General features: G+C 46.1%; 1 protein-coding gene and 1 pseudogene across 1 annotated transcript; one reads left to right on the top strand and one right to left on the bottom strand.

The window, feature by feature from the left end:
* Positions 1-319: 319 nt before the first annotated feature.
* On the top strand, positions 320-27,341 carry BPIFB2 (BPI fold containing family B member 2). Its single transcript, XM_061630185.1, has 16 exons — positions 320-351; positions 3,013-3,149; positions 5,349-5,454; positions 7,787-7,891; positions 9,467-9,613; positions 11,607-11,664; positions 13,387-13,447; positions 17,441-17,532; positions 18,009-18,203; positions 19,253-19,306; positions 20,624-20,800; positions 21,808-21,875; positions 23,238-23,283; positions 24,992-25,055; positions 25,783-25,859; positions 27,032-27,341. The coding sequence occupies exons 2-16, from the start codon at positions 3,032-3,034 to the stop codon at positions 27,071-27,073; spliced, it is 1,410 nt and encodes a 469-aa protein (XP_061486169.1). The 5' UTR covers positions 320-351; positions 3,013-3,031; the 3' UTR covers positions 27,074-27,341.
* LOC133388269 (5S ribosomal RNA) lies at positions 1,205-1,323 on the bottom strand (annotated as a pseudogene).

Here is a 27,341-nt window from a genome sequence, read left to right as displayed (position 1 = left end):
GTTGCCTGGGTGGGGTGCAAATCCTGGACTTTTTGTCATCTCAGCAACGCTGAGACCTGCTAAGCCTTTATCCTTTTGGTCAGGCACGATGGCTCTTTGCGAGTGATGGACTGACTCATTGATTGCATCCCAAATATACATTGTGGGCTGTGTGCAGAAAGCAACACAAGCGTTCAGAACCCCAAGTAAATGTGCTACACCCTTGTCAAACCAAAGATTGTTATCCCTCCTGATCTGCAGCTTTTCAGCCACTCCAGCTAGACATATAAAAGCCAAGTCTCTTGCCTTCACAGATCCAAAGGTCTCATACCAACATCTCTGGGACCTACCACCAAAAAGCAACAGAGTAAGGTAAGATCAATGAGCCTTCTTGTGTGTTTTGAGCCACTATGTGGACTACGGAGCCATGTGGCTCTTTCACCATGGTGAGCCTGTAAGTGGCAATTGTGGCAATTTTATGCCTCCAGTCCGGTAAAGTAGAAACAGGAATAGTTCATGAGATATGCAAGAAATTCAGAGTGGAGCATTAGAAACTTACAAGCTAAGTAGGTGCACCTCAACAGACTGATTTAAACAATTTGAGCCAAGCAGCAGCTGTGGACATTGGACATTCTTACTGAGTCATAAGTCCAACCCAGGTATGTCTCAGGCAAAATCATTCCTAGCCTGCCTGCCTGAGATCTCTTTCCCCGGGGATTCTACTGAGGGTAGAAACACATTCCCTGTTCTCTTCTGAAAATGGGGGCACATGCTAATTAACCCCCCCACCCCTTTTGACTGTAAAACCTGGTGGGAGCACCTCAAGTGCGTTGTTGTGTTTTTTTACAAAAATTCGCTTCAAACAGATTTTGCAACTGGGCAGCAGATCAGCCCGTTCCCCTCCAGGTACAGCTAATGGAAACACTTTGATCTAGTGACTAGTGTATTTACAGCCTAAATTATGGACCCTCAGTTCTCATGCTCAATCTACCCCTTAAATATTTTCCCTCTTTCAAGTACCTTGATGTCAGTCAGGGAACATCCTGGGAGACTAAAATGCTCATCCACTGGTCCCGGTTTGTTGTGAGGCATCGTAAAGACTTGTTGTTATATGCCTTCAAGTCGATTACGACTTATGGCGGCCCTATTAATCTTATTTTGGATATATTCGTAGGGTTTTCATGGTTAGAGGTATTCAGAGGTGGTTTACCATTGCCTTCCTCTAAGCCTACAGCACCTGGTATTCCCAGGCGGTCTCCCATCCAAGTACTAACCAGGCCTGATGCTGCTTAGCTTCCGAGATCAGACAAGATCAGACGCATTCAGGGTAGTATGGCCGTAGTATCGTAAAGACTACTTGCAGCAAATCAAGGTGGCGGACCAGAGTCTATTTCAGAGTGGAACGGGTGGTGGCAGTTGTGGCTGGTGGCTCATTGGACAACTCCTTTAACGTTTGGACTAAAACCCAGAACAGATTCCACTGACCCACTGACATGGAGCCACCAGCCTCTGTAGACTCTCCTTCGCTGGAGGTATTGAAGCAGAGGCGGACAGCCATCTGTCAGGGAGGCTGTAGATTCCTTCACTGAGCTTTGATTCCTGCACTGAAAATTTACAATAAAACAAGCCCATTTACATTTACATTTGCTGCGAGGTCAAGGGCTACATCATCACACTGGTGGATGGGTGGGCGTATGAACTTTTGCCCATGCATGTGACACGATTCTATCCTGTAATAACAGTGCCCAAGTAGATGTGGGAAGGGAGTCGGCACTGGGATTCGCTGCAGCTTCTAATCCCTGGGCTTCTCTCTCAGTTATGTGAGGTTCACTGTTATAGTGGTGAGTAGGAGTTGCAGGATGTAGCAGAGAGCAAGGACACACCTGCCCCCCAAGGCCTGTGCAGGAAGCATTGTGTGCCGGGATGGACTGTCAACTCTTAATCTGCTGGAGATACAGTAACTGTCAGCTTTTCACTGAGACAGCAGTGTCGGTGGGGGTGCAGGCAGGGCTGGAGATTCCTTGGTAATTGCCAGGCTGTAAATCCTCAGCCAGCAGCTTGGCTATAAATCTGCCAGGCTAGCAAGGAGGAAGCAAGATAAGGGCAGGGGCTGTTCCAAGCTACGTGTCAAGCCAGAAATCCAGAAGAGACGTCAGTGAAGATCCGGGTCCAGTTTGCCGAGAGATCAGTTCAAGTCAAGGTTCAGGGGATAGGAAGACACACAGTGGTCACGCCTGATGTAGTCAGCAACACGCTGAAGCCAGGGTCTGTCTTTTAAAGAACACCTCTGCAGACAGGTGGAAACAATCACCCCTCTGGCTTCTGCAAGCGTGCCGGTCTTAAACGGACAGGCCGGCCCCTCTGCTGCCTGACTTTCTGTCGTCTTCACTCTGCAGGTGGGATGGGAGCCTCCCGGTCCCTGTTTGATTCTGGCTGAAGAGCTTCAGCTGTGTCTTGGATGCTGTCCAGCTGAGGGGGGGTAGGAGCTGCATTCTCAGGAGTTTCCTCTGTTTCCCTTTCTGGTCTGTGGCTGTTATTCCCAAGTCATCCTCATCTGACAAGTCCTCCAAAGGGGCCAACACAGTAACTGGGCAATAACAAGGGGAGTTCAGGCCATCTTCTGCTCCTCTCTTGGAACAGGTTGCCTCTGGTTATTAGGATGGCCCTGCTAGGATTGACTTCTCCAGTGGATCTTTAAGGATCTACAGCCAGTCCTAGTTGTAGACACTTCCTTTGCACAGACTTTTGCAGACCCTCGATCCTGATTCAGACCCTGAGCCGTGTGGCCAAATTTATTAATGGATTTGCATTCTGCACCCTTGGTCTAGTAGGCTTCCTGCTGCTGGCGTATAGCAGTCAAAACATCAGACCAGAGCTTGGAAAGTTACTTTTTTGAACTACTGCTCCCATCTGCCCAATCCAGTGGCCATGCTGGCTGGGTCTGATGCGAGCTGTAGTTTAAAAGAGTAACTTTTCCAAGCTCTGGATCAGACCCATTTTCCAAAGACCACTCTCGCCTTCCTCCTTCTTCAGGTTGCCCAACGGCTCTGTCATGACACGGAAGATGCTCAAGCTTTGCACCCTCAGCATCCTCCTTTGCCTCCTTGCCCCTTCACAGGGGACCACCCGAGGGACTGTGGTGAGGGTCAACCAAGAAGCCCTTGAGTATGGTGAGTGGGCGCATCTGTCAAGGAGGGTTAGCCTCTTCTGCCTTTGCATCTCTTGCAGGCCTGGGCTCAACATTAGCCCATTTTCATATTCATATAAAGAATAGCATAACTGATGCAGCCCAACTGGCTATCAAAATTTGCTCACTTTGCCAGGCATTTGTAATATTTTCATGGCTGATTGGTGCTCTTTTGGGGTTGTAGCCAACAAAGTTCTACTCAAGAGCAGTTCTGTTCGAAATTAATGGACCTAAGTGTCTTGGTTGTTGTTTTTATTAATATTTTGTAAGCCACTCTGGGAGCCTTTTTGGCTGAAGAGCGGGGTAAAAATGGCTTTAAATAAATAAATAAATAAGTTAGTTGTGTGCATTAATTTGAATGGGCCTACTGCTATGAGTAGACATAACATTAGAGACAACCTTTTTGCAGAGCTTGGAAAAGTTACTTTTTTGAACTACAACGCCCATCAGCCCAATCCACTGGCCATACTGGCTGGGGCTGATGGGAGTTGTAGTTCAAAAAGATAACTTTTCCAAGCTCTGCCTTTTTGTTTCCCTGGCATCAGCTTGCAGCTTCTTGGCACTATATTTCTTTTTATTTGCCCTCACTGCCCATGGCCTCACTTGCCTTCAGGGCCATTCAATCTGACTGTGGCAATCCACATCATGTTTCCCCCCAAAAATAGATTTTTGTGGAGTTATCACTGTTGGAAAGTTCCTTTAGACCTCCATGGGAGGGGGGGTCGGGGTCAGGTGAGGATGGATGTTGGGTAGGTCAGATACAGCTCAGTCAGCTTTATTCAAAGCAATTCATTGCAGGGGAAGGGAAATCCATGCATCTTACATATTTTTGCAATAGGTTATACCTGCTTTGATGTACACGAGTCAGCTTTCAGGATACATATTAAACTACATACATGACCTTGCAGGAAGGAAAAAAACCCCAAATTCAGAGAACAATGATGATCAAATACTCTTAATTTATTAGTGTATTCTTGAGCAAGAGTGGACGAATTTATCCTAATCTGTCCCATCCTGTGTCCATATATTGACAGACACTTTATTTATTTTATTTAATTTCTTAGTTGACCCATACCCAGTGGTCTCTAGGCAACTTACAACACATTTTAAAAACATACAGTATAACATAAATTAAAACACACACAATATACTAAACTTAAAACCCAAACAAAAAGGACTTGTACAGCATTCCGAAGGCCTGAGTGAAAAGGAAGGTCTTTGCCTGATGCTTCAAGATGGATAGAGAAGGTGCCAGGTGTGCCTCCCTGGGGAGAGCATTCCACAGCGGGGGGGGGCTAAACTTTAAAGGCCTGTTCTCGTGTTGCCACCTTCTGGGCCTCCCGTGGAGGGAGCACACAAAGAAGGGCCTCTGATAACCAATGCAAGGTCCAGGTTGGTTCATACACCTTAAAGTGCATCTCATCTAAAAATGTTCAATGAATCTGTCAATGAAACAGTTACAGCCCCCCTCCCCTCTAGAAAAAAACAAAGCTGAGGTGTACCAAAGGATCACTCTCTCTTTTTTCTTACTCTAACATTGCAAAGCCGCCTGGACCACATCAGGGAGAAAGCGAGGCCTGAACTCTTCTCCCTACCATCTCATGCTTTGGATTTTTCTTTTAATGTCCAGAGGTTTGTTTTGTTTTTGTCAGGAGGAATATTCAGTCACATGAAGCCCTGTAGTCTGAAATGGGATTCTTTTTGGAATCTGATGTTGGTAATGGTAATGTTCACATTTGTGTTTCAGGCCCAGGTGCATCTTAAAGAGAGGTGCACCTCCCTCGTCTCCAGTAATGTTTCATCAACTCCCTGGTAATGAGTGTAGTAGCTGTTAGCCATGTGGAGGCTAGCATCATCTTTGGCTCTTAGCAGCCATATTTAGCATTTATAAAGCACCTTCAAGCATTCAAAGTGCTTTATGTAGAGTGACTTGTTGCAGTCCTAATTACAACATCCCTGTATGGCTGGTCAGTGTTATTATCCTCAGGTTTCAGATAGCGTGAGTGCTATGGGGAAGAGGGGGGGGGCACTTGCTAATGCCACCTGACTGAGTTTGCAAAGACAAAATTTGAAAAGAGTTCTTCCTCATTTGTAGCTGAGCTTCTCAGCTCACAGAATACACATCATGGTGCAGGTTAAGGATGTCCCAACATAAGCGTCTCATATCTTAATGTCTCCACAGTATGCCAGGAAGGGAGGCCATTCTTGCTGAAGGGTCTGCTGGTCATAAAGGTCCCAAATTTGGTCGGTCAAGGAGGGCTTGTTGGATCACTGCTGAACGTTGTGGGGTGAGTCACGTCTCTTGCTTCACAGAGCCTTGGGAGGGCAGCTCGGTGGCAATGCATCCCGTTGGAGGAAGGTATTTTTTCCTGGTCAGGAAAGGGATGATGCTTCCCCTTCCCAGTTCTTGCCACTCTGCACCCTCATGGCCCAGGTGCATGGCTTAGATTCCCCAGGAGCTGTGCACTCGGTATTGTGGGCCCAATTTCATGGAACTCCCTTCCAGTTTAGGTCCCCCACCCTTTTGAACTTCAGGCACCTCCTGAATATATTTTTTTAATTCCAGCAGACATTTTAATTGAAGTCTGATTTTATAGTTTTGATTCATTTTTTTTAGTTTCAATGTATTGAGTTTTTTGTACACCATTTACAGACAACCGTAATTAAGTGATGTACAGATTGTCAAATATAAATAACTAAATGATAACTCTCACTGTGCTGAGTGGAGCTGACTCCCAAGTTGCAGATGATACAAAATTGGGGGGGCACAGCTAATACTGTGGAAGAGAGAAACAAAATTCAAAGGGACCTTGATAGGCTGGAGCATTGGGCTGAAAACAACAGAATGAAATTCAACAGGGATAAATGCAAAGTTCTACACTTAGGAAGAAAAACCAAATGCACAGTTATAAGATGGGGGATACTTGGCTTAGCAATAAGACATGTGAGAAGGATCTTGAAGTTGTCGTTGCTCACAAGCTGAATATGAGCCAACAGTGTGCTGTGGCTGCAAAAAAGGCAAATGCTGTATTAGGCTGCATTAACAGAAGTATAGTTTCTAAATCACATGAAGTATTAGTTTTCCTCTATTCAGCACTGGTTAGGCCTCATCTTGAGTGCTGCATCCAGTTCTGGTCTCTGCACGTCAAGAAGGATGCAGACAAACTGGAAGAGGTTCAGAGGAGGGCAACGAGGATGATCAGGGGACTGGAAACAAAGCCCTATGAGGAGAGACTGAAAGAACTGGGCATGTTTAGCCTGGAGAAGAGGAGACTGAGGGGAGATATGATAGCATTCTTTAAGTACTTGAAAGGTTGCCACACAGAGGAGGGCCAGGATCTCATCTCGATCATCCCAGAGTGCAGGACACAGAATAATGGGCTCAAGTTGCAGGAAGCCAGATTTTGACTGGACATCAGGAAAAACTTCCTAACTGTTAGAGCCATACAACAATGAAACCAATGACCTAGGGAGGTAATGGGCCCTCCGACACTGGAGGCATTCAAGAGGCAGCTGGACAGCCATCTGTCAGGAATGCTTTGATTTGGATTCCTGCATTGAGCAAGGGGTTGGACTTGATGGCCTTGTAGGCCCCTTCCAACTCTACTCTTCTATGATTCTATGATTCACGTGCAGAGGACTGTAAATTTTCCTTTGAATTAATTTCCTCTGAGTTGAATGGGCCTTATGCACAAATAAGTGTGCACTTGCAGTTAGGGTGGCCAGGTGCCAAAGGGGACCGGTGTTTCTGCATCTTTAAAAGTTGCATCAAAGAGAGAATTTCAGCAGGTGTCACTTGCCTGACAAGCTCTTCAGTCCTTTGGATCCCCCCCCCAACTCTGCCACGTCTGGTCTTACCACTGGGTAGAACGAGGTTGCTGGTTTTGGTGTCATGAAATGGTGAACAAGTGTGCTAAATACAGGAGTGGCTGGTGGGGAGGAGTGCTGCCCCACCTCCCATCACAGGTGTCAAGCTTACCAGGGAGAAGAGGGACAAGGTGTTGTGCGGGAACACCAGTGGGAGCAGCTGGCTGGCTCTGCCAGGGTAGCTGCATCGTGCTGACCTCCCTACTGCCTTGCTCCTCTTGGTAAGCATCAGTGACATCCCTGACGGGAGGCCAGGTTCATGGTGACGCTACCCCCCGACCACTCCTGGTTAAATACTGTATGTAATTTACTAATTTTACTGCCTGGAGGCATTTATGGAATTATCTGCCTGAGGCACCAAACTAAGGTGACTGGCATTGGATACTATGCCCCTTAACTGGGGTGCATATTTCCTGCTCCGCCACAGGTAGCCAAATGTCTTGGGCCAGCCCTGCTCTCTGGGCCAACCTAAACATGGTGTGGGGACATGGAGCATCTCCCAACAGTTTTTGGTTTTGCTTGAGGCAGCTGTGAAGGGAGGCTTAGAATTTGATCAGTGGGGAGGGGATTAACCTCTTTCTCAGAGGCTATTTGCTTGAACAAAATCCCCCCCAGCTGTTTTTCTCTACTTGGGGAAAAGATACCATTGGCTGAGTTTTTTAAAAACAGAAAAGTATAAGTATTGATAACCATGGATGACACATTAGAGCATTGACTGTTATTTAATTTTTCCTCCCCCCTCTATTTCTGCAGAATCAAAATCCTGAAAGCTGAACTTCCTCATCTCTCTGTAAAACTAATCCCAAAGACTGGTATTCAGCTTTCGCTCGGTGCTGAGTTGCGCGTTAGAGCCAATCTGTGAGTAAGCTGCTGGTTTCGGGTTAAAATGGGGTGGTTTACTGAGAGTACTAGGAGTTACTGTCAGACATAAGATCAGGTGTCACAACTAGAGAGCTCTGCTCCCTGTTTGAATCACCTCCCTGTCCAGAATGGCTGATGCAAATGTCAACCTGATGGTCTGCTGTGGAGGTGAGCCAAACAGACATGAAGATGCTCTGTGGGGCAGCCCTGCTGGAGAAGGGGAGACACTAGATTGGCCAGAGGATAAAGGCGTGGCTCATGGCACATTCAGAGGGGCTTCCAAGCAGGGAGGGAGCAACGAGGGGAGAAGGAGTAGCAGAAAAAGGAAAGAGTATGGGCAGGCCATGCCACAGCAACTAGACCTAGCCAGCCCAGTGGCAAGTCAAGGAGGGAAAGGGTTAACTGAAGGAAGGGAGCGGCTACTTGCACACCTGATGACAGAGGGATTAATGGGGAAGCTGGACTGCTTAAATAAACAAATCGCAGAAGGATGCTAAACTCATTGGTGAAATTCCAATGTTATCATCATTTGAATAAATGATGATTTTGCATCAAAATGTCCCTCAAAATGTAAATGTTTGTGTTTCTTGCTTTTTAAAAATTTATTTTTTAAATCAAATATGAACTCACATACATCATCTTTCACCAATCTAGTCCCCCCAGATGTTTCAAACTACAACTCCTATCAGTTCCAGCCAGCACAGCCATATGAAGCTGAGGCTGATGAGAGCATGGATGTGCTAGCTGGGGATGATGGGAGTTGTAGTCCAAAACATCTGGAAGGCACCAGGTTGGTGAAGGATGACATACATTGTCAACTGCCAGATATCAGTCCACAGGGCATGCCAATCACTTACATTGAAATATAATTAAACTTGTGATTCTCAAGTTGTCTTCAAGCTCCAGAAGCACTGGGATTTTTGGAATGTTTTCAGGAATGTTTGGCAGGCAAATTTCACCCAAAAGATAGCCTGCTCATCAATAGCAATCTTCCTTTGTAAAGTGCAGCCACTGTGGTGTGAGACGTTGGGTGAGTTTGAGCAAGCCAACGGTGAGGCTCAATTCTGCCCTGTGTGAACTGAGCATACGCCCTAGAACAGCGTTTCCCAACTAGTGGGCCACCAGATGTTGTTGGACCACAATTCCCATCTTTCCTGACCATTGGCAATGCTGACTGAGGCTGATGGGAGTTGTGGTCCAACAACATCTGGTGGCCCACTAGTTGGGAAAGGCTGCCCTAGAACATGCCCAGGAGACCTTTGTGAGAGGATGGGACTCTAGGGAGGGCAAGTCAACATGGAAATGTTCCCCGTAAATACTGTTGTGATACCACATTGCATGACAGTAAACATCATTCCAACATTCAGAGAATTCTCACAATCAACATTTGTAAAGGGGGATTTTGAGGAGCAAATTCATTTCAGCTATAGAATTCTGGCTCTCCAAGAGCCAACTTAAGGCAACAAGGACGGCAGCAACACAACTCAAACGGAGTAGTCCTTAAAATCAGGAGTAATTGGGAGGTGACACACTAGGGCACTCGGCAACTGACTTCCTTGCCCCTTTGTGCAGCTTGGTTGCTCCCTTGGAGCTGAAGGTGGGATCTTCCATCTTGCTTGATGTCCGTGTCCTGCGCAGCCCCCACGGCTTCCCCATCTTGAGTATCACTGCTTGCAAGTCCCTTCTGGGAGATGTGGACATTATCCTGGGTGGAAGCAAGTAAGTGGCAGAAGCATGTGTGTTTTGTGTGTTTGGCTTCACTTGTGTTTGCTTGTAAGGGAGATGCCATTTAACTTTGCCAAAGTCCACATTCCTTTCATGAAGACTAGCCTGGCTCTACTGCAAGATATATGTTGACACATGATATATGGTGACCCTGAACACCCCAGAAGAGAGAACTCTCATCACCTATGCAAACATTTGACTAATATGTTTTGTTTTTATTTTCTTACATTTATATCCTGTTCTTTCTTCCATTGTGGAACTCACAGCGGCATACATGTGGTTCCTGGTGGCCCTGGCCGGACCCAGACTGGCTTAGCTTCTGCAAGGTGGCTGTATCACATGCCTTTACAATGAGGCTCCACCACGACCCAATGCATTTCTGCTCAGGGCTTTAGGCAGCCTGGAACAGCAGCCTTATGGTGCTATTTAGGGACCACACGGGGGAAGGTTTCAAGTGGTGGAGATGGTGGGGAAAGTTCAAACGGCATTTTTTTCTTTCCCACCTTCCTAAAACCTTCCCCTGCTGTGCAAGACAGCACTGAAGGGCTCCAGCTTCAGGGGCAGCTGGAAATCCCAAACTGGAAAACTCTTGTGCTCTATAATGGGGATGGCAACCTATGGCCCTCCAGAGGTTGTTAAATTACAGCTCCCATAATCCTCCCTGATCGTTGGCCATGTTGGTTAGGGCTGATGGGATTTAGAGTTCAACAGCATCAGGTGGGCCACACAGGCTCCCCATTTCTCCTATATAGTAATGGGGGGGCATGTCTACAACTTTCCAGTGGCTGGAAAGGAGAAAGGTATCCTTTCTTTGTATTCTCCATCTCCTGAGACCTCCCCATATGCCGCAGGGAAGGGTAGGTTTCAGTCACACTGCATGCACCCATTAAGTCCTTCCCACAGAAGTTTATCAGCTAGCGGGAGCTGAAGCTGGCTAATTCTCCCTCCCCCTTTTCCTCCTTTTGGTCTTTTTTAAAAAACCACTCTCTTTTAATTTACAATTAATTCACAAACTAATATACATATGCATATCTGGGGTATGCACAAACCAATCAGTTATTTTTGGGTGGTTCCCCAATTCCACTTCCAAACTGTACAGATCTGCAAGAAAGAGTGGGCTATGGGAAATGTCACCCCTTTATCCCAAGGGTCGGTGGGGGTGGGGTTTCCCCTCCTTAATCACAGTTTTTGGGGACACATAAGGGAAAGGTGGGTGGAAAAAAGACTATGGATCCCTGTGAAAGAGGGGTGGAGTGGAGGAAATGTCACCCTCCCAACAAGGACCCAGTTACCACCCAGCTATTGGTGGGGGGTGATCCTCTGCCCCCCTTGGATTTTTTGGGATCATCTCATGGGGCTGTTCTAAGGAAAAAATGTATGCATATTAGGGATGGGTGAGAAATGTGATTCAGTTCGCATTTCAAGCCCAATCGATCAAATCTGCACTTTCAGAAACAATTTGAGAATTGGAACATGGCCATATTTCAAAATTCACACTGATTTGAATTTTGCCAGGCAGTTTGCCAACGAAGCAATGTTTCAGAAAAGGCATATAAAGGGAAAATGTGCATAAAGGTGAATATATGAGTGAAAATGTATTTATTGTATTTATATACCGCCCCATAGCCGAAGCTCTCTGGGCGGTTTACAGTACCTAATAAAATATACAAAGATGCACTATATGACAAGAAATGGATGGGAAAAATGTGTACCTTTGTCAAAACTGCCTACAAAAATGTGTTTATTAGGAGAAACTTGCACTAAAATGCTGGAGAATTTTCATGAGGATTTATTTTTAAAAAATTACAAACTGGCAGAAATGTGGAAAACTGAATTTAAGACTGGAAAAAACAAGAAACGGACAGGGCCGAAATTGACAGCACTTTCCATCCCTAATGCACATCAAGGCTGTACTAATGCAGACAAATGGAAGGTGTTTCAAGATTTGCCTTTCTTGATGTTTCTTCTCTGTGTCCTCCTTTCCCAGTGTGCTTGGCTTCCTGAAACCTATTCAGAACCACCTCCGTGCTGTCTTGGTCGACAAGGTAAAATGTTTCATTCATTCAGAGGCTGTTCCTGTCCTCTTCAGCACAGGAAATAGAAAAGGGTCTTTGTTCTGGACCTTTGCAAACGCAACACAATAGGGCCGGCCTGACCGTGAGGCAGAGTGAGGCAGGTGCCTCAGGTGACAAATGCTGACTGGTGGGGATTGGACAGAGAAGTGTGTGTCATCAAACGGCCTGCCCTGCACTCCTGGAGCAAGACTGATGCCCTCCAGGGGACTAGAGGATGCTGTCCTGTTGCCAGGGTCAAAGTCAGATTCAGCAGGCAGCGTGGTTGGGTTTTTGGACATGGAATGGGATTGGGGTGAGGGGGGGGAAGGAGGCATTATTTTGCCCTTCATCTCAGCATCAAAGTGTCTTGGGTTGTGCACCTCTGTCACCAACCCTTTGCATTGGGACCGGGGCAGACTGTTTTGAGACCACTTTGAATTAACCCTGCTCCTCCCTGTCCCCTCCCAACCCCTAAGTACAATGAGGCATGAACAGAGGGGTAAAGTAAGCAGAGATTTAGAAGGGCTGGGGAAAGCTACCCAGCGGCCCTATGATTTTACTGTTTTTATTGTTGCATTTATATCCCACCTTCCCTCCAAGGAGCTCCAGGTGGCATAGATAGCCTTTCCCCTCTCCATATTATCATCACAACAACCTTGCCAGGTAAGCTGAGAGACAGTGACTGGCCAAAGGTCACCCAGTGAGCTTTATTGTGGCCAAGGGGGATTTGAACCCTGGTCTCCCAGGTCCTAGCCCAACACTCTGACCACTAGCACCATTCTGGCTCCCCACCAGCTTTCTCTGCATGTCTCTGGGGGAGCCTTCAAAATGCTCTACCATCAAACCCTGACCTACACCGAGGTGCCATCAGGGCTGAACTTTGGGAGGAGAGGTGCAGGGCTCCACTAAGCAGAATGAGCATCAGGGCTCTCAAACACGGCAGTGTCGGCTTTTGAAGTGAAGCCTGGTGGCTCCATGTCAGTGGAAGAATGAAATCTGTTCTCAAGCACGTTGGACAGCTCTTGAAAATGTGGAATAAAATCTGGAGTAGATTCCACTGTCCCACTGACATGGAGCCACCACCCGCCACTGAAGTGAAGTAGGCATTTAAAGAGGTCCCCCTAAGACAGTTAAGTCAGGGTACGGGCTGTAAGACCACTGCGACTAGAGTGTGAAATGTTCTAAGTGCGCTGCTGGGCTTATGCATGGCTAGTGTGTGGACAGACTCTATAGTGCATAGCAATTCACAGAGATCCTGATTCTTAGAATCATACGGTTGTATCCAAAGTAGCACTGAGTAGCATGTCCCATCAGGGCAAGAATTTCCATGTGCGCAATGCGACATCCTCCCCCATGGCCATTCAAATCTGTTTTAGGGGTTCCCCCAACCCTCTTGAGCAGATTTGAAGAGGGCACAGGGTGCAAGCAGGGGGAGGAGGGGGAAGTCCCTTTGCGCACACAGAAATCCTTGTGCTGATGGGACACATTAACTAGGCAGTAATTTTGAAAGACCAATAAGGCGATTCAGTTGACCCTTTGCCACCTGACAGGGCTGCCTGCCTGCCTGCCATCTCTGCACCCATCTGTTGATGACGTTCCGATGTGGCAGAGCAGAGAGCAGGTGCTTTGTGCAATGGGGCTTTCAAAGCAAAACAATTCCATTGTTTTGGACTCATTGCCCTTCACTGACTGTGCACCTCCTCTTTCATGCAGATGTGCCTGAGTATCTCCAGCACGATTTTGGGATTGAATGCCAAGCTGAGTACTTTGGTCGGTAAGTTGCTGCTTGAAGGTATGCGGATGCAGGAGCCTCATTCAGGGCCATATTTGTCGTCTGGTGTAACTGGGCAATGGCTCAAAACCCCTCCCTTCTCTACCTCTTGTGTTTCATTTCCTTTATTCGGGACTAGGAAAGGGTGGAACAACGAATTCTGTCCCATTTCAATCTTGCTGGAGCGCAAACTTAGGTCCACCTCATCCTGTTTTGTGCAGATTTTTTAAAAAATGCACCGTCTGCATTTAAGTTGCACACATTTTGTATGGTATATTAACATAAAATGCACTTTTCTCCATTCGTTCTGATGCATTCATCCATGAAATATGCATTCTGAGTGCATCTTTTACGTAAAATACATATTTTTGTGTGCACCTTTTCCACACCAAAACTGTATGGCAAAATCCAGAGAAGTACACAGTCTGATTGGGAGTTGTGTTCCAGTCTATGCTGTGAAGCATCAGATTTGGTCACTCTGTTGCAAAAAGCAGACTCAATGAACTCCTTCCTCATCCTAAGGGAGAGCCTTCCTTAAGGGTTATGTATGCACCACATTGGGCACATAACTGTGGGAAAGTATGATAAAAAAATTATTAACATTAGCAGCAGCAGCCATCATAAATTAAGTAAATAAGAGCGCCACCTGCCGATGGTGCAAGAAACAGCTATGTTATGTGTTTCAATCTTTTCTGTTAACTTCAGTGCATGGTGAGAACAGCACTAGATGAGATGGTGTCAGAACCATTTCTTTAAATTCAGGTTTGTCCCAACCATGCATGGGCATCTGCACAACGTTTTCCAGGGCTGGGGGAAGTAAAACCCTGAAAGTGGGGAGCAGGCTAGTTTCTCACCAAAAAATAAGAAAAATTGTGCCTGTACATCTTGCTTCATATTTCAGGTTCTATAAATGTTAGAAACTTACTTGAAAAAATAAAAATGAAAGCTAGGATTCTGGGGAGTATTGTTTGGGGGGATTGCTCCCCCCTATGGACACCCATGCAAGCATGTTATGTACCTGCTCTTGAAAATGCCCTCCCTATTTGTGGGCGGGGAAATTGGGGAGGGGCATTTTGCTGAATTTCTCCAATAGTTTCCTGGGAGTGGGGCTCACCATTAGCCAAGGCAGGAAGGACCACAGTTTCTTTCTTTTTTTCTTAAAACTGTTTTTTTCCCTTTTGCTACCACTGCAAGGAGATGTAATAGCAACAATGCTGACAACCTGGCTACCATTTTGTAGCCACCCCAATGCCCCAGGATGCTCTCTCTCTCTCTCTCTCTCTCTCTCTCTGTGTGTGTGTGTGTGTGTGTGTGTGTGTGTGTGAGAGAGAGAGAGAGAGAGAGAGAGAGAGAGAGAGAGAGAGATTCTGCAATGGGGAATCCAAAGTAGAATTCAGGGAATCCATCCCAATGCATGGGTTAAAATGTGCCTGTGATCCAGATAAAAAGAAAACAGGAAAAGCATGGAAAAAAGAAACAGTGATGGGAGGGATGAAGAAGGAGAGGAGAAGAACATGGAGTCCTCTTTCCTTTGCCTGATGGGCTTGCAAGGAATGGGATGGAAAACCTACCCACCTAATCAGTTTTGGGGCACCAGCAGTGTTGACTCAACACTGTCACTTCTCTTGTTGAAGGAGGAATGTCCTTTTTTATATGCTCTGGAGTCCAGTGCCAGCGCTTGCCTTGCCCAGCTCTGCTCTGTTGTCCTGTCCTTTCTTGACCCCTTTTAATGGCAAAGTTAAATATACTTTAAGGGCTTTGTAAGGAGGAAGATCAATATTGACCAGCATCTGCTAAATCAACAGAAGATTACAGCACCCAGTTTTCCGTTGGGTGAATTGCAGTGGCGTGTTAGTGTGTCTGTGACGGTTTTCAAAGTTCAGACCTTTCGAGTTACTTTTCTTTCTTTTTTTAATTTTTATTTTTCATTTTCAAATAATACAAAAAAGAGCTATAACATATTCCCCCTCCCTAAGCGCATCAATTTGTAGTTTAGAGATATTTCAGTGAGGAAAAAAGCCACAAGGTCCAGATCCTGCCCTGATGCATGATTGGATCTCTGACAGCCTATCGGTACAAAGGCATCAACCAGTTTCATGTTTGTTCTTGAGGAATCTTGGGAATTTGCAGCCTTGTGTGGGTTCTTAGAATTATTCTCTATGAGATAATCACCTGCCCCTAAATATATAGATTTAATGGCAATTTCAGCAGCGGGCCCATCGGTCTGGGTAAAAGGCAGTGCTTCTCCATATTCAGGACACCCACAGAGCTCTGTTGGGTAGTTCTTATGCTTTCCCTGTAGAAGGTCCAAATCTCCATTCGGAGGCAGCTGAGATAGCCAAGACCTCAGCATGTCTCTGCCAGACAGAATTGGTACCGCTTTGTTACTGACTTGAACCTAGGAATCTACTACGTGCCGACAGCCCATTAATCCATCTAGCGGCTATCTGAAAATAGGTGAAGCCAGTAACAAATTGTTTTGCCTCTATCCTTATTTCCCCAATTTTCTGCTTTATAGATTGCAAGTGGGCAGCCAGGGTCTCCCCCTCCTCTTATTTTTAACTCTTTATTTATTTATTTACATACTTAAAATGTATACCCTTCCCTTTAGTCACTACGGCCCTCAGTGTGGCTTACAAAATCCAATGCTAAGTCCTCAGTCCTGCCCTCAAGCTCATAATCTGAAAAGTCATGATACAGGAGGAAGACGGATTGGGAGGGAGGAGGGAAAAACAAACTCGAGCTCTAAATTACAGCCAAGGCCAGTGGCAGTTCTTGGTGCCATGCCCAGGATAATCAGGAGCCCCTCTCCTGAAGCACTCCCCCCTCCCCTGCTCCCCAGATGAGACCCAAGAGCAGAGCTGATGACAGTGTTCAGGGCACCTCCTGCCACAAAGTCCTTCCCTTGGACAGTGGGCTTGATGGGCAGTTTGAATCCCCACAGCAGGGGACTTGATGGAGTTACCGTTGTCCCTTGCCAGGATCAGTGGTAGGTCAGGCTGTCTTGCCATCCTCTGAAGTATTCTCCCCCACCTCCCCAGATGAGATCCAGGAACAGAGCAGGTTACAATTTCCGGGTCACAAAGGCAGGGAAGCTTGTATAGTACTAAACTGGAAGGTACTTTATTACTATGATTAATAATAATGATAATTAGGAAAGGTATTGAAAATAAAACAGCCGATATCATAATGCCATTGTATAAATCTATGGTGCGGCCGCATTTGGAATACTGTGTACAGTTCTGGTCGCCTCATCTCAAAAAGGATATTCTAGAGTTGGAAAAGGTTCAGAAGAGGGCAACCAGAATGATCAAGGGGATGGAGCGACTCCCTTACGAGGAAAGGTTGCAGCATTTGGGGCTTTTTAGTTTAGAGAAAAGGCGGGTCAGAGGAGACATGATAGAAGTGTATAAAATTATGCATGGCATTGAGAAAGTGGATAGAGAAAAGTTCTTCTCCCTCTCTCATAATACTAGAACTCGTGGACATTCAAAAAAGCTGAATGTTGGAAGATTCAGGACAGACAAAAGGAAGTACTTCTTTACTCAGCGCATAGTTAAACTATGGAATTTGCTCCCACAAGATGCAGTAATGGCCACCAGGTTGGATGGCTTTAAAAGAAGATTAGACCAATTCATGGAGGACAGGGCTATCAATGGCTACTAGCCGTGATGGCTGTGCTCTGCCACCCTAGTCAGAGGCAGCATGCTTCTGAAAACCAGTTGCCGGAAGCCTCAGGAGGGGAGAGTGTTCTTGCACTCGGGTCCTGCTTGCGGGCTTCCCCCAGGCACCTGGTTGGCCACTGTGAGAACAGGATGCTGGACTAGATGGGCCACTGGCCTGATCCAGCAGGCTCTTCTTATGTTCTTATGACTAAACTAAATAACAATAAGTAAAGAGTTAACACTGTGGGTGATCCTTTGGTGGAGCTCAGTTCAAACCAACCAATCAACCCTCCCTGCCTCCTTCTTTGGGCTATTATTTTGTTCTCTACAGGCCTGAATTCCATCAACCCGATGTCCCACCTCCAGTACTCCATGATGGAATCACCTGAGATCACCAGCAATTACATGGATCTGGATTTAAATGTAAGTCCACGCCCCCTGCTCCAGCCTCTTGTGGCTCCCACTTGGCCTGGGAATCAGATCCCTCGTTTAATTTGAAGGACTGTAGCTCAGTGGCAGATCCTCTGCTTTGCATGCGGAAGGCCTCAGGTTCAACCTTCAGCCTTTCTGGGTATGGATGGAAAGACTCCTGTCCAAAGCCCTGGAAAGCTACAGCTGGTTGGTGTAAACCAGCTTTCTTCAAGCTGGTGCCCTCCAGATATTTTGGATTACAGTGCGTATGGGACCAATGGGAGTTGTAGCCCAAAATGTGTGTAGAGCATTAGGCTGGGGAAGGCTGGTGTAAACAATACTGGAGCAACAGTCAGGATAACCCTGAGAATTAACAATCCCCTTGGTTAAGTCCTTACAAAGTTCTGATGAGGGATCAGTGGAGCTGGGGTCTAATATGGTATGGTCCAGCATACAATTATTCTTTCTCTCTTTTAAATTCTCAACAGGCTGTCTTTGCACTGATGGGGAAGCCCATCAATGTTGAACCCGCTAGTCCTGTGCCCGCTATCTACCTGCCACCCCTGGAGACTGTTTCCTCCGGCTCCATGGTGAACATGGGCCTCTCACAGCATCTGTTCGCCAACCTTTTTTCCACCCTGGAACAATCTGGAGCCTTTAACCTCAACATTGGAAGCCATTCGGTCAGTAGAGGGAGGGGTTCTTCTGGTCAGTCATCTTTCCTGGTGTGCCATTTGTGCATCAAATGCTACTATAATAGAAACCAAATGAGATGTTGTGCATCATGTGTAGCATGCTCCCATTGGCTCTTATCAGGTAATAAGTGGGCAGGCACATTCTGAACCAACTGGGGTTTTGAAAGCAGTCTTCCAAACCAGTTCCATTTAGAGCATGTTATACTAGCCTAGCCTAGGAACGGGCAAGAATTTCACTAAAATTGAACTTGGCATCAGACCTCTTGATAGTTTGCACATGGAATATGACAATATTGCTATGATTGTATTCCCACCAACTTCCGCCAATGAGGTGTTTATTTATTTATTTATTATTTGATTTATATCCCGCCGTTCCTCTCAGCAGGAGCCCAGGGCGGCAAACAGAAACGCTAAAAACACTATCATAAAATACATCATGGTAGCCACTAACACCCGCTGTTTCCTGTAGAGTTTCTTTAGCAACGTGGAAAGGTGGAGTGGCTGCAGTGCAAAGCCCTGCCAGATCTTTATCTTCTCCACCCCGGTGTGCCAACTTTGATAGATGGGCAGGACCTGTCAATTGCCTGACGTATTTTCTATTAGAGTGCACAAATGAAACTGCAGGCATTCTTTCTTGCATACGCCCAGAAAAATGTTAATTTTGAGATTAAAAAAAAGTTTAGAAATGCATATTTTTGAGAGAGTAGAAATAAAAATGCATATTTGTTTGAGAATATACATTCAAACTACATATTTAAATTCATGTTTAAACAGAAGTATTCCTATGGGATTTTCAAAAAATGCAGAAATGGGGAGACATAAGACTGAACATGTGCCAAGGTGATATAAGCTAGAAAGAGATGCTTGTTTCCCCTGAAATAACACCTTTTGGTGTGAAAAATGAAGCTCACGAGGATTTGGCACAGCCCAACTCTTGATTGCCGGAGAAGGAGCGCCTTGGGAAAAGGCAAACGGAGGAGAATCCTTGAGCATTTCCAAGGGCCAGCACTGAGAATTCTTTCTCTCTTTCTCTTTAGAGCTCTGGAGACTACCACCTGACCACATCCATGCTGGAATCTGCCATCCCCTCAGTAAGTGATGCCCATTTTGCAAACACCCCAGGGACTAATACGGCAGGGGGCTTTTTTGGCCTGTTACCCCAATGGAAAGCTGTCAGGGGCCACATTCCAGCAAGGGGCAGAGCCAGGTCCAAATAAGGTCCTCTCTCTCTCTCTCTCTCTCTCTCTCTCTCTCTCTCTCTCACACACACACACACACACACACACACACACACACACACACACACACACACACACACACACACACCTGTTTCCAAGGGGCATATATTCAATTTATAACAACCCCACTCCAACCCAGTAAGTTTCACCTTCCATTTTCTTCATAGAGTTTGTTTTTAAACAAAGCTTGTAAAGAAAGCTCTCCAACACCCTTTGCCTGTCCTGATTGTGCAAAAGGCAGAAAAGAATCCTGCAATTCCAGCAGGAGAATGCATATAAGGCCAATGTGCAGCTGAACAGCGAGCCCTGCCTTACAGCTGTTTAACATCTCAGACAACCCTATGGAGTAGGTGAAATGGAGGGGTTGTGACCTGCCTACACTCCACCCTGAAGACTTCACAGCTGAGTGGGGATTTGAACATGGGTTTCCCACTGCAAAACCTTTCCTCTTCCTTCCCATGTCAGTGCCTGGACCTTAGCCATAACTTAAGACACTCAGAGCGCATCCTTTGAATGCAAAAAGTCCTCCCATGTTCAATCTCTAGAAGCTCCAGTGAACAGAGAGCAGGGCTGGGAAAAGACTGCCTTTTGTCTGAAGCTTAGGAGAGCTGCTGTCAGTCAGAGTTGACTCTGCTGAGCCACATGGAACAATGGTCTGCCCCAGCAGGCAGCAGTTTCATCTGTTTGGAAACACTAGCCATTGGCGGCACCCCACAATCCCTGGAGCGTGTACATGTAGGGTTTTCCTTCACTCCATTTCTGACCGCCATCACATGTGATTCTTTCTTCCATGAGTGTCTTCGGCAAGAGTTGGAAAAAAGGGTTTTCAAATCTGATTAAAGCAGGTTTCACCTATGGTGCCTCTCTCTATAGGAATCGGCCCCTGGAAAATTCTCTCTCCCCCCTTTCTGGTTTTGTCAGTAAATGGAACCCCCTTTTGCACAAAGGAAGCGCAATGCTGATTTGTTCCACAAACATCTTGCAAGGCTAAGATGCATCTTAGTGGCTGAGCTCGTGCAGAGGCAAAGCCAGAGGCAATGGGATGGAGGCCTGCAGTCTCCTGCTGAGCCTTGCTCCGTGCTTTGATGGGCGAGCCATAGCGCATGCTGTGTACACTCAAATAATCACCAGCCTTGTTTCCCACTCCCATTCCTTCCATTCCCATGACAGATCTCACAACGGTTCCCAGAGGATGTTGCCCTTGGACTCAACGTGGTCCTAAGTAAAGCCCCCATCATTAGCTTCCACAAGGGTGGTGCTGTCGTGTGCCTTAGCCCCACCATCCAGATCGTTGTGGCTGTATCCGGATCTTCCTACAAGTCCCAGACCCTCTGCAGCCTGGGCGTGGTGAGTAAGGACACACTGGCTACTCCCCTCGCATTTTCCTCTTTCATCTGCTCTCTCAGTGACCTAGACCTCTTGGAGAAATGGTGGCTCACACGGTGTGAAGGTTGTCTGTTGACATTCACATCCGGCACTAGTCATTGTGTTCTGTTCCATGATTTCCATCTCACTGAGGCTGGGATGAGCCTTGCAGTCCAGATGTGTGCACCTTCATCCCCACTGGCTTCTTCTGTATATTGCTCTCCTTTGCACAAACAGGGCACCTAAGTTCCTATACCAGGGCTGCAGTAAAACAGTTCTCTGGGGGATGCGTTCTTCTGATTGCTGCAGTGCGCTCTATGTGGGGCTTCCCTTCGGCTTAACCTGGAAGCGGCAGCTGCTGCAGAATCTACCGCAGCTAGGCTGGGGAATGGGGTATCCCATCAAAGTGATACAACACTTCTGCTGAGGGAGCTTCACTGGCTGCCAGTTTGCACTGGGTGCAGTCTGAAGTTTTGCTTTTAGCATTTAAAGGCCTAAAGAACTTGGAACCAAGTTTCTTAAGGGACCAACGCACCCCACATATTCGTGCCAAGCAACTGTGTAACTCAGATGGGGCACTGCTGAGAGTATTGCATGACCCAGAGGTGTTCGTAGTGTGTACTAGAAACCAGGCTTTTTGTGTTGCAACTCCAGCCCTCTGGAATCTATTACCTACTGAAATTAGACAAGTGCCTAGCATCTTGATATTTAGGCTGCTATTGAAGATATTTCTGGTTAAGAAGGCTTTCCATGAAATGATGCACTTGTATGGAATATTAATTGTACAGTTGTAGAAATGGGTGTATTGCTTTTAGTTTATTGAGTCTATAACCTTTTGTCTTTTAATCTTATATTGTCTCATTGTACACTGCTTCACAAAGCTGTTTTGTGAAGTGGTTTATCAATTTATTGTAAATAAATAAGAAATAAAAGAGCTTCTGGAGCCTTCTCCCACCAGAATAACTGCCTTTCTTATATTCTATTTGCAGGACGTGAGCTTAGGCCTCAAGTTGGCTGTCACAGCAACAAGCCTTCAGGTCTCAGTTGCCTTGCATGGGTGAGTTCAGTCAGTAGCAGCCTGGGCCATGCACTGCTAGGGGCAACTCTTTAAAAAGTCATGCCACACCATTTGGAAACCAGTCTCTTTGTTCATCTGCCCCCCTCCCATCATGGTGAGGGAAGAGGTTGCTTCAGTTTGCTGCCAAGAAGACATGATCCCTTGTGTGTTACACACACACACACACACACACACACACACACAGAGAGAGAGAGAGAGAGAGAGAGAGAGTATCTGCAGAGTGCAGTGACCTACTGGCTATATGAGGGCTAAGATGATCTTTCAGTGTACAACTAGATGCCCCTGGGAAGCCCACAAGTGGGACCTGTGCACAGGATCTTGGGCTCCAAGGACCCATGGCTGCCTTCTCCTTCTTCAAGACCCCCCAAATGTACTTAGGGCAGGAGAAGGGAGAGGTGGCACTTCAGTTCCTCAGTGGCGCATCGCGTTCCCACCAAGAAGGGCATGGTGGAAGGGACATGGCCCAATCCATATTTCAGGCTTGACCCTTAAATTCATCTCTACCGTTTGGTTTCTATTGTTAATTCATTCTCCAACTGTGTTGCTCCTCATCAATGAATTGTAGCCTCTCTGTAGAGGGTTGTTTCATCCTCTCTGTGCATGTGCAAACATGTGTGTGTTTTTCCTAACTGCCCAAGCCTCTCTTATTTATGATACTAATTGTGTTGGTTTCAGCTAAGGATGGGTAGGGGAATTCGATTCAGTTCACATTTAAAACCGAATTGATCAAATCTGCAGTTTTCACAACAACATGAGAACCAAAACACAGTCATCTTTTGAAATTTGTGCTTGTCTGAATTTTGTGATGCAATTCTCCAACCAACATTTACAAAAATGTATACATTAGGGGAAAGTGTGCATAAAATGTATATATTAGTGAAAATAACATGCATAAATGTGTACATTAGTCAAAACTGCATACAAAATGTGTTTAGCAAGAGAAATTCACACTAAAATGCTGAAGAATTTTCATTTTAAAAAAATCGCAAATTGCTGCAGAACTGAATTTAAAATTGGAAAAATGAGAACCTGAGAGACCTGAACTTGACAGACCTTCCCATCCCTCCCTGTGGCCTGAGTCAGCAGTCAGGCTCTTCTCATGTCCTTTTCGAGTCAAATATATTCAGCTGTGTCTGCACTGAGGTCTTGGGGTGGGTTGAAGGAGAAACCCTGATATGTCCACATCTATTTATCTATATCTGTAAATATACCTCCTCTTCTCTTTCTCCTCTGTCTGCACGTTTCCTTTCTTCAATAAACTATTTGACTCAGTTGTTCAGAGCACTGATGCTGATGGTGTCATAATAAGGAGCACTCACACCATTTTGCTTTGTCTTGCAGAGATGTCGGTCTGGAGGTGGTGTCTTCCAGTCTGAAGATAACAGAGGTACATGTCTGCTGTTTGCCTTTTTTGCTGTGATGCCCAGCTGCGCATGAGAGCTGTCTGGAGCCTGTTTATGCTTATGGGGAGGCAAAGTTTTCTATGATGTTATCCCAAGTGGACCAATCTTTGGCAAGGATGTGCAAAACCCACATCTTTATTTCTGCAGATATTTTCACCTTCATTTACACAGGCCTTGCGTGTTTGGAACAATGATCTTCAAAAGTGGGATACGTGTTTTTTGCTGTGCAGAACCACACATATCCATAATTGGGTTAATTGTGTGCCCTTTTGCACATCCATCTGCCATGATCTGTTTCCATTTTTGGGGGGAGCCAATGGTAACATTCTTAAACTTGCTGTCTGTTCCAGAGACATTAACCTAATAGCAGGTTTTCCCATCAGGAATTGAAAATTATTAATATTTTTCACACTCTTAATTCATGGTCCTTTAAAAGAATTAATGTTGCTGTTGTTTTGGTCTCAGTTTCTTTTAATCTCTTGCTTTAAAACTGGAAAACAATAAGAAAGGGAACTATAATATATACAGACCTAACCAGTCAGAGACAATCATATGTATGTAGTAGTTCTCTTATGTCTCTTAAGTGCATTTTTGTTTGTAAAAGAAGAAAAGTTTTAGCATAGGCTGGAGAACAGGAGTTCTTTGGGTGAGATCTTAAAGAAAGCATCATGACTAATCCTTATTCTAGACCTGGAGGAATGCTATCGAGACAATTGAAGGGATTTGAGTCTCTTTCATATACGCAAAAAAGCTATTCCAAGTTGTGCAAAAATCCATATTTCAGGCCTGACCCTTAAATTCATCTCTACCGTTTGGTTTCTATTGTTAATTCATTCTCCAACTGTGTTGCTCCTCATCAATGAATTGTAGCCTCTCTGTAGAGGGTTGTTTCATCCTCTCTGTGCATGTGCAAACATGTGTGTGTTTTTCCTAACTGCCCAAGCCTCTCTTATTTATGGACGGACCGTCGCTCAGTGATTCAGCAACTGCTTTGCATGCAAAGCTGCTGCCAGTCAGTGTCAACAGTACTGAGCTACAACATGGTCCAATGGGCCGACTTACTATAAAGCAGCTTTTGAAGTTCATCATGTGCCAGGAAGGGCCGTAACTTAGCGGCAGAGCACATTTTTGCATGCAGAAGGTCCCAGGTGCAACCTCCAGCATCTCTAGGTAGGACTGGGAGAGACTCCTGCCTGAAATCCTAGAGAGCTGCTGCTTCACTGTAGACCAGGGGTTCCCAAACTGTGGTCCATGAGCTTCATTCAGGTGGTCCATGTCATGTGCTTGTATTTGTGGCTGGAGACAGGAGATGCCATATCTGCCACATTACACATCTGTATTGACTTTTTTATTTTCGTTGCTGCTTTCATTCACATTGTGCTACAATTTGATTCCATCAAAAATGAGACTTATAGTAATAAAAGTAGTAATGAAACACAAATTAAAAACCATGCACAGCGCAACAGAATTGCTACAATAGGCAGAAAAATCATTGAGCGCCCCCTGGGACCCTTGGCAATTTTCAAGTGGTCCGTGGGGGAAAAAGTTTGGGAACTGTCGCTATGGAGAACGCTGAGTTAGACTGACCCATAGTTTGACTCTGTGTGGGGCCACTCCCTGTGTCCCTAGGCACTTGCTCCTGTCAAGAATCCTCTCTGTGGGGCCAACACATTGCTTTTTCCGTTCTGGCAGGTCTCCCAGTTGAGAAGAGTGGTCCTCTCCATATTTGAGGACGCCTTCCTGGCTCACTTGAATGGTAAGGAAGGGAAATGGACCTGACGATGCCTTCCACTCTCAGTTCTACTGTGCAGCCCCATTTATTTGCGCACCAGTTCAGCCAGTGTTGGGAGCATCACCGCATGGCTTCTTAATATGGGGCAGCAGTCGCTACCAGAAACTGCTCCCACCTGTGGGGTTGGGGGGAGCTGCCAAAGTGTATGAATAGCCACCCACATGGCTTGGCATTGTCATGCCAAATGCTTCCACAGCAGCAGTGGAGAGGCTCTCAGGGTGACAGCGGGGGAAGAGCTACGGAGCATGGAGCAGGAATGTCAGAGAATTCCAACGATAATGGACATAGGAGCAGAGACTGCTGACGACTGCTTATTCGCCCCGCGTCTGGAACAGAAATCCATCCAGTGAATTACAATCAATATTCACTGTTATTGTTTCTCTCAGTCCACAAACAACAAATTATGGATTATGCTTTCCCTCCCCCCGCCATTTGCTCTGGGTTTCCTTTGCACTGAAATGAATGGGGTGAAATTATGAAATCAAAACATAGTTTACAGAATTGATTGCATAAGTTGTCTAATTTTGCCACAGTGGACAGTGGGACAAATGACATAGTTTTGGGTGGAAGAGAAACGGCTTCATCCATTCCAGGCTGGGAGTCCTTGTGAGTGAAGAAAAGGACCTGTGCTCTGCATGTGTGCCCCATAGAGGTGGGGATGTTGACTGCACTGGCATTTTTCTTTTTTCAGCTGTTCTGAGTGTGGGGATTTCTCTTCCCAAGCTGAGCAACGTCAATTATGTTGACCCACAGATAGAGATTCATGAGGTGAGACTCTCTTGACTGAGCTGCTTCCTTCCCTTCCTTCAGCTTCCTCAGTGCCCACTTCTTTAGCCAAGCCATTCCCAAATCACCATTGCTGCAGCTCCCCCTCCTCTCCCAGCTGCCTGTCACCTAACTCGTCCTCATTGCCTGTGCTTGTCACTGGATTCTTCCCTGTTGATGGCACCGCTAGGCCTTTTGTACAGTGCCAAGGCCAACACACCCAGTTGAGCAGGAGTAAGGTTCAGAAAAGGGCCACCAAAAGGATCAAGGGGATGGAGCAACTGGTCTGTGAAGAAAGATTTGGGGCAGCATTTGGGGCTTTTCAGTATAGAGGAAAGGCGAGTGACATGATAAAAGTGTGTAAAATTATGCCTGGCATGGAGAAAGCAGACAGAGAAAAGTTTTTCTCCCCGATAATGCTCGTGGACATCCAATGAAGCTGAGTGTTGGAAGATTCAGGAACTTCTTCACACAGCACATAGTGAAATTGTGGAATTCGCTCCCACATGAGGCAGTGATGGCCACCAACTTGGATGGCTTTGAAAGAAGATTAGACAAATTCATGGAGGCTACTTGCCATGATGGCTATGCCCTGCCTCAATGGGCAGAGAGTCTGCCTCTGAATACCAATTGCTGGAAACTGCAGGAGGGGAATGTGCTCTTGCACCCAGACCCTGCTTTGGGGCTTCCTAAGAGGCAACTGGTTGGCACCATGAGAACAGAGTGCTGTACTAGATGGGCCACTAGCCAGATCCAGCCTGGGCCTCTTCTGAAGTTCTTATCAGTAGGTATCTGCAACAGTCTTTTGGGGTCCTCTGCTTTTCCAGTGACATTGTTATGGTGGTGCACTTGCCTTTGGGGTTAAAAGGTGCTGCTGTAGTGCAGGGGTAGCCAACCTGGTGCCCCTCGACATGTTGGACTACAACACCCGTCATCCCTGACCCTTGGCCATGCTGGCCGGGGCTGATGGGATCTGGAGTCCAACAACCACTGGAGAGCACTACGTTGGCTGAGTGTCCCCTCACACTGGCACGAGGGTCCTACACTCAGTCCCTTGAGTTCTAGGAGCAAACTGCTGCTTTGTAGGACAATCTGAACCCCTTTCCACATTATCGTTCTGCCCCAAATCTCTCTGGAAGCCTGTTTCGACTCTTGTATTGTCTTTTCATTTCTAGGGTTATGCTCAGGTGAACTGTGACCTTGACTACGAGCCCTGAGCTGAACAGAAGAACAAAGGCAGGGGGGGCTCAGCTCTTCTCTTTCAGGCACAGCGACCTCTGCTCTCTTCCCCTGCAAATGTCATTGCTTAAAGAATGAAGGGGACTCGACGTTCCAATAGGAGATGAGCATGGATGTGAGCCAGAACTCATTTACTCAGAAGTAAGGCCCATTAACTTCATGGGAACTTACTTCCCAGTAAATGTGCATAGCAGGAACCTGCCTTAGTTATGCATTTTGCTTTCTCATTCTTTTCCTGTAAATGAT

The sequence above is a fragment of the Rhineura floridana genome, chromosome 6 (assembly GCF_030035675.1).
Source record: "Rhineura floridana isolate rRhiFlo1 chromosome 6, rRhiFlo1.hap2, whole genome shotgun sequence".
Lineage (NCBI taxonomy): Eukaryota > Metazoa > Chordata > Lepidosauria > Squamata > Rhineuridae > Rhineura > Rhineura floridana.
The sequence above is the reverse complement of the archived record's forward strand: the minus strand, read 5'-3'. Positions and strand labels throughout refer to the sequence as shown.

Coding starts and splice junctions, on each gene's coding strand:
- BPIFB2 (XM_061630185.1), top strand. CDS start 3,032: ATGACACGGAAGATGCTCAAGCTTTGCACCCTCAGCATCCTCCTTTGC. Junction 9,614..11,606: donor ATTATCCTGGGTGGAAGCAA/GTAAGTGGCAGA, acceptor CTCCTTTCCCAG/TGTGCTTGGCTTCCTGAAAC. Junction 13,448..17,440: donor CAAGCTGAGTACTTTGGTCG/GTAAGTTGCTGC, acceptor TGTTCTCTACAG/GCCTGAATTCCATCAACCCG.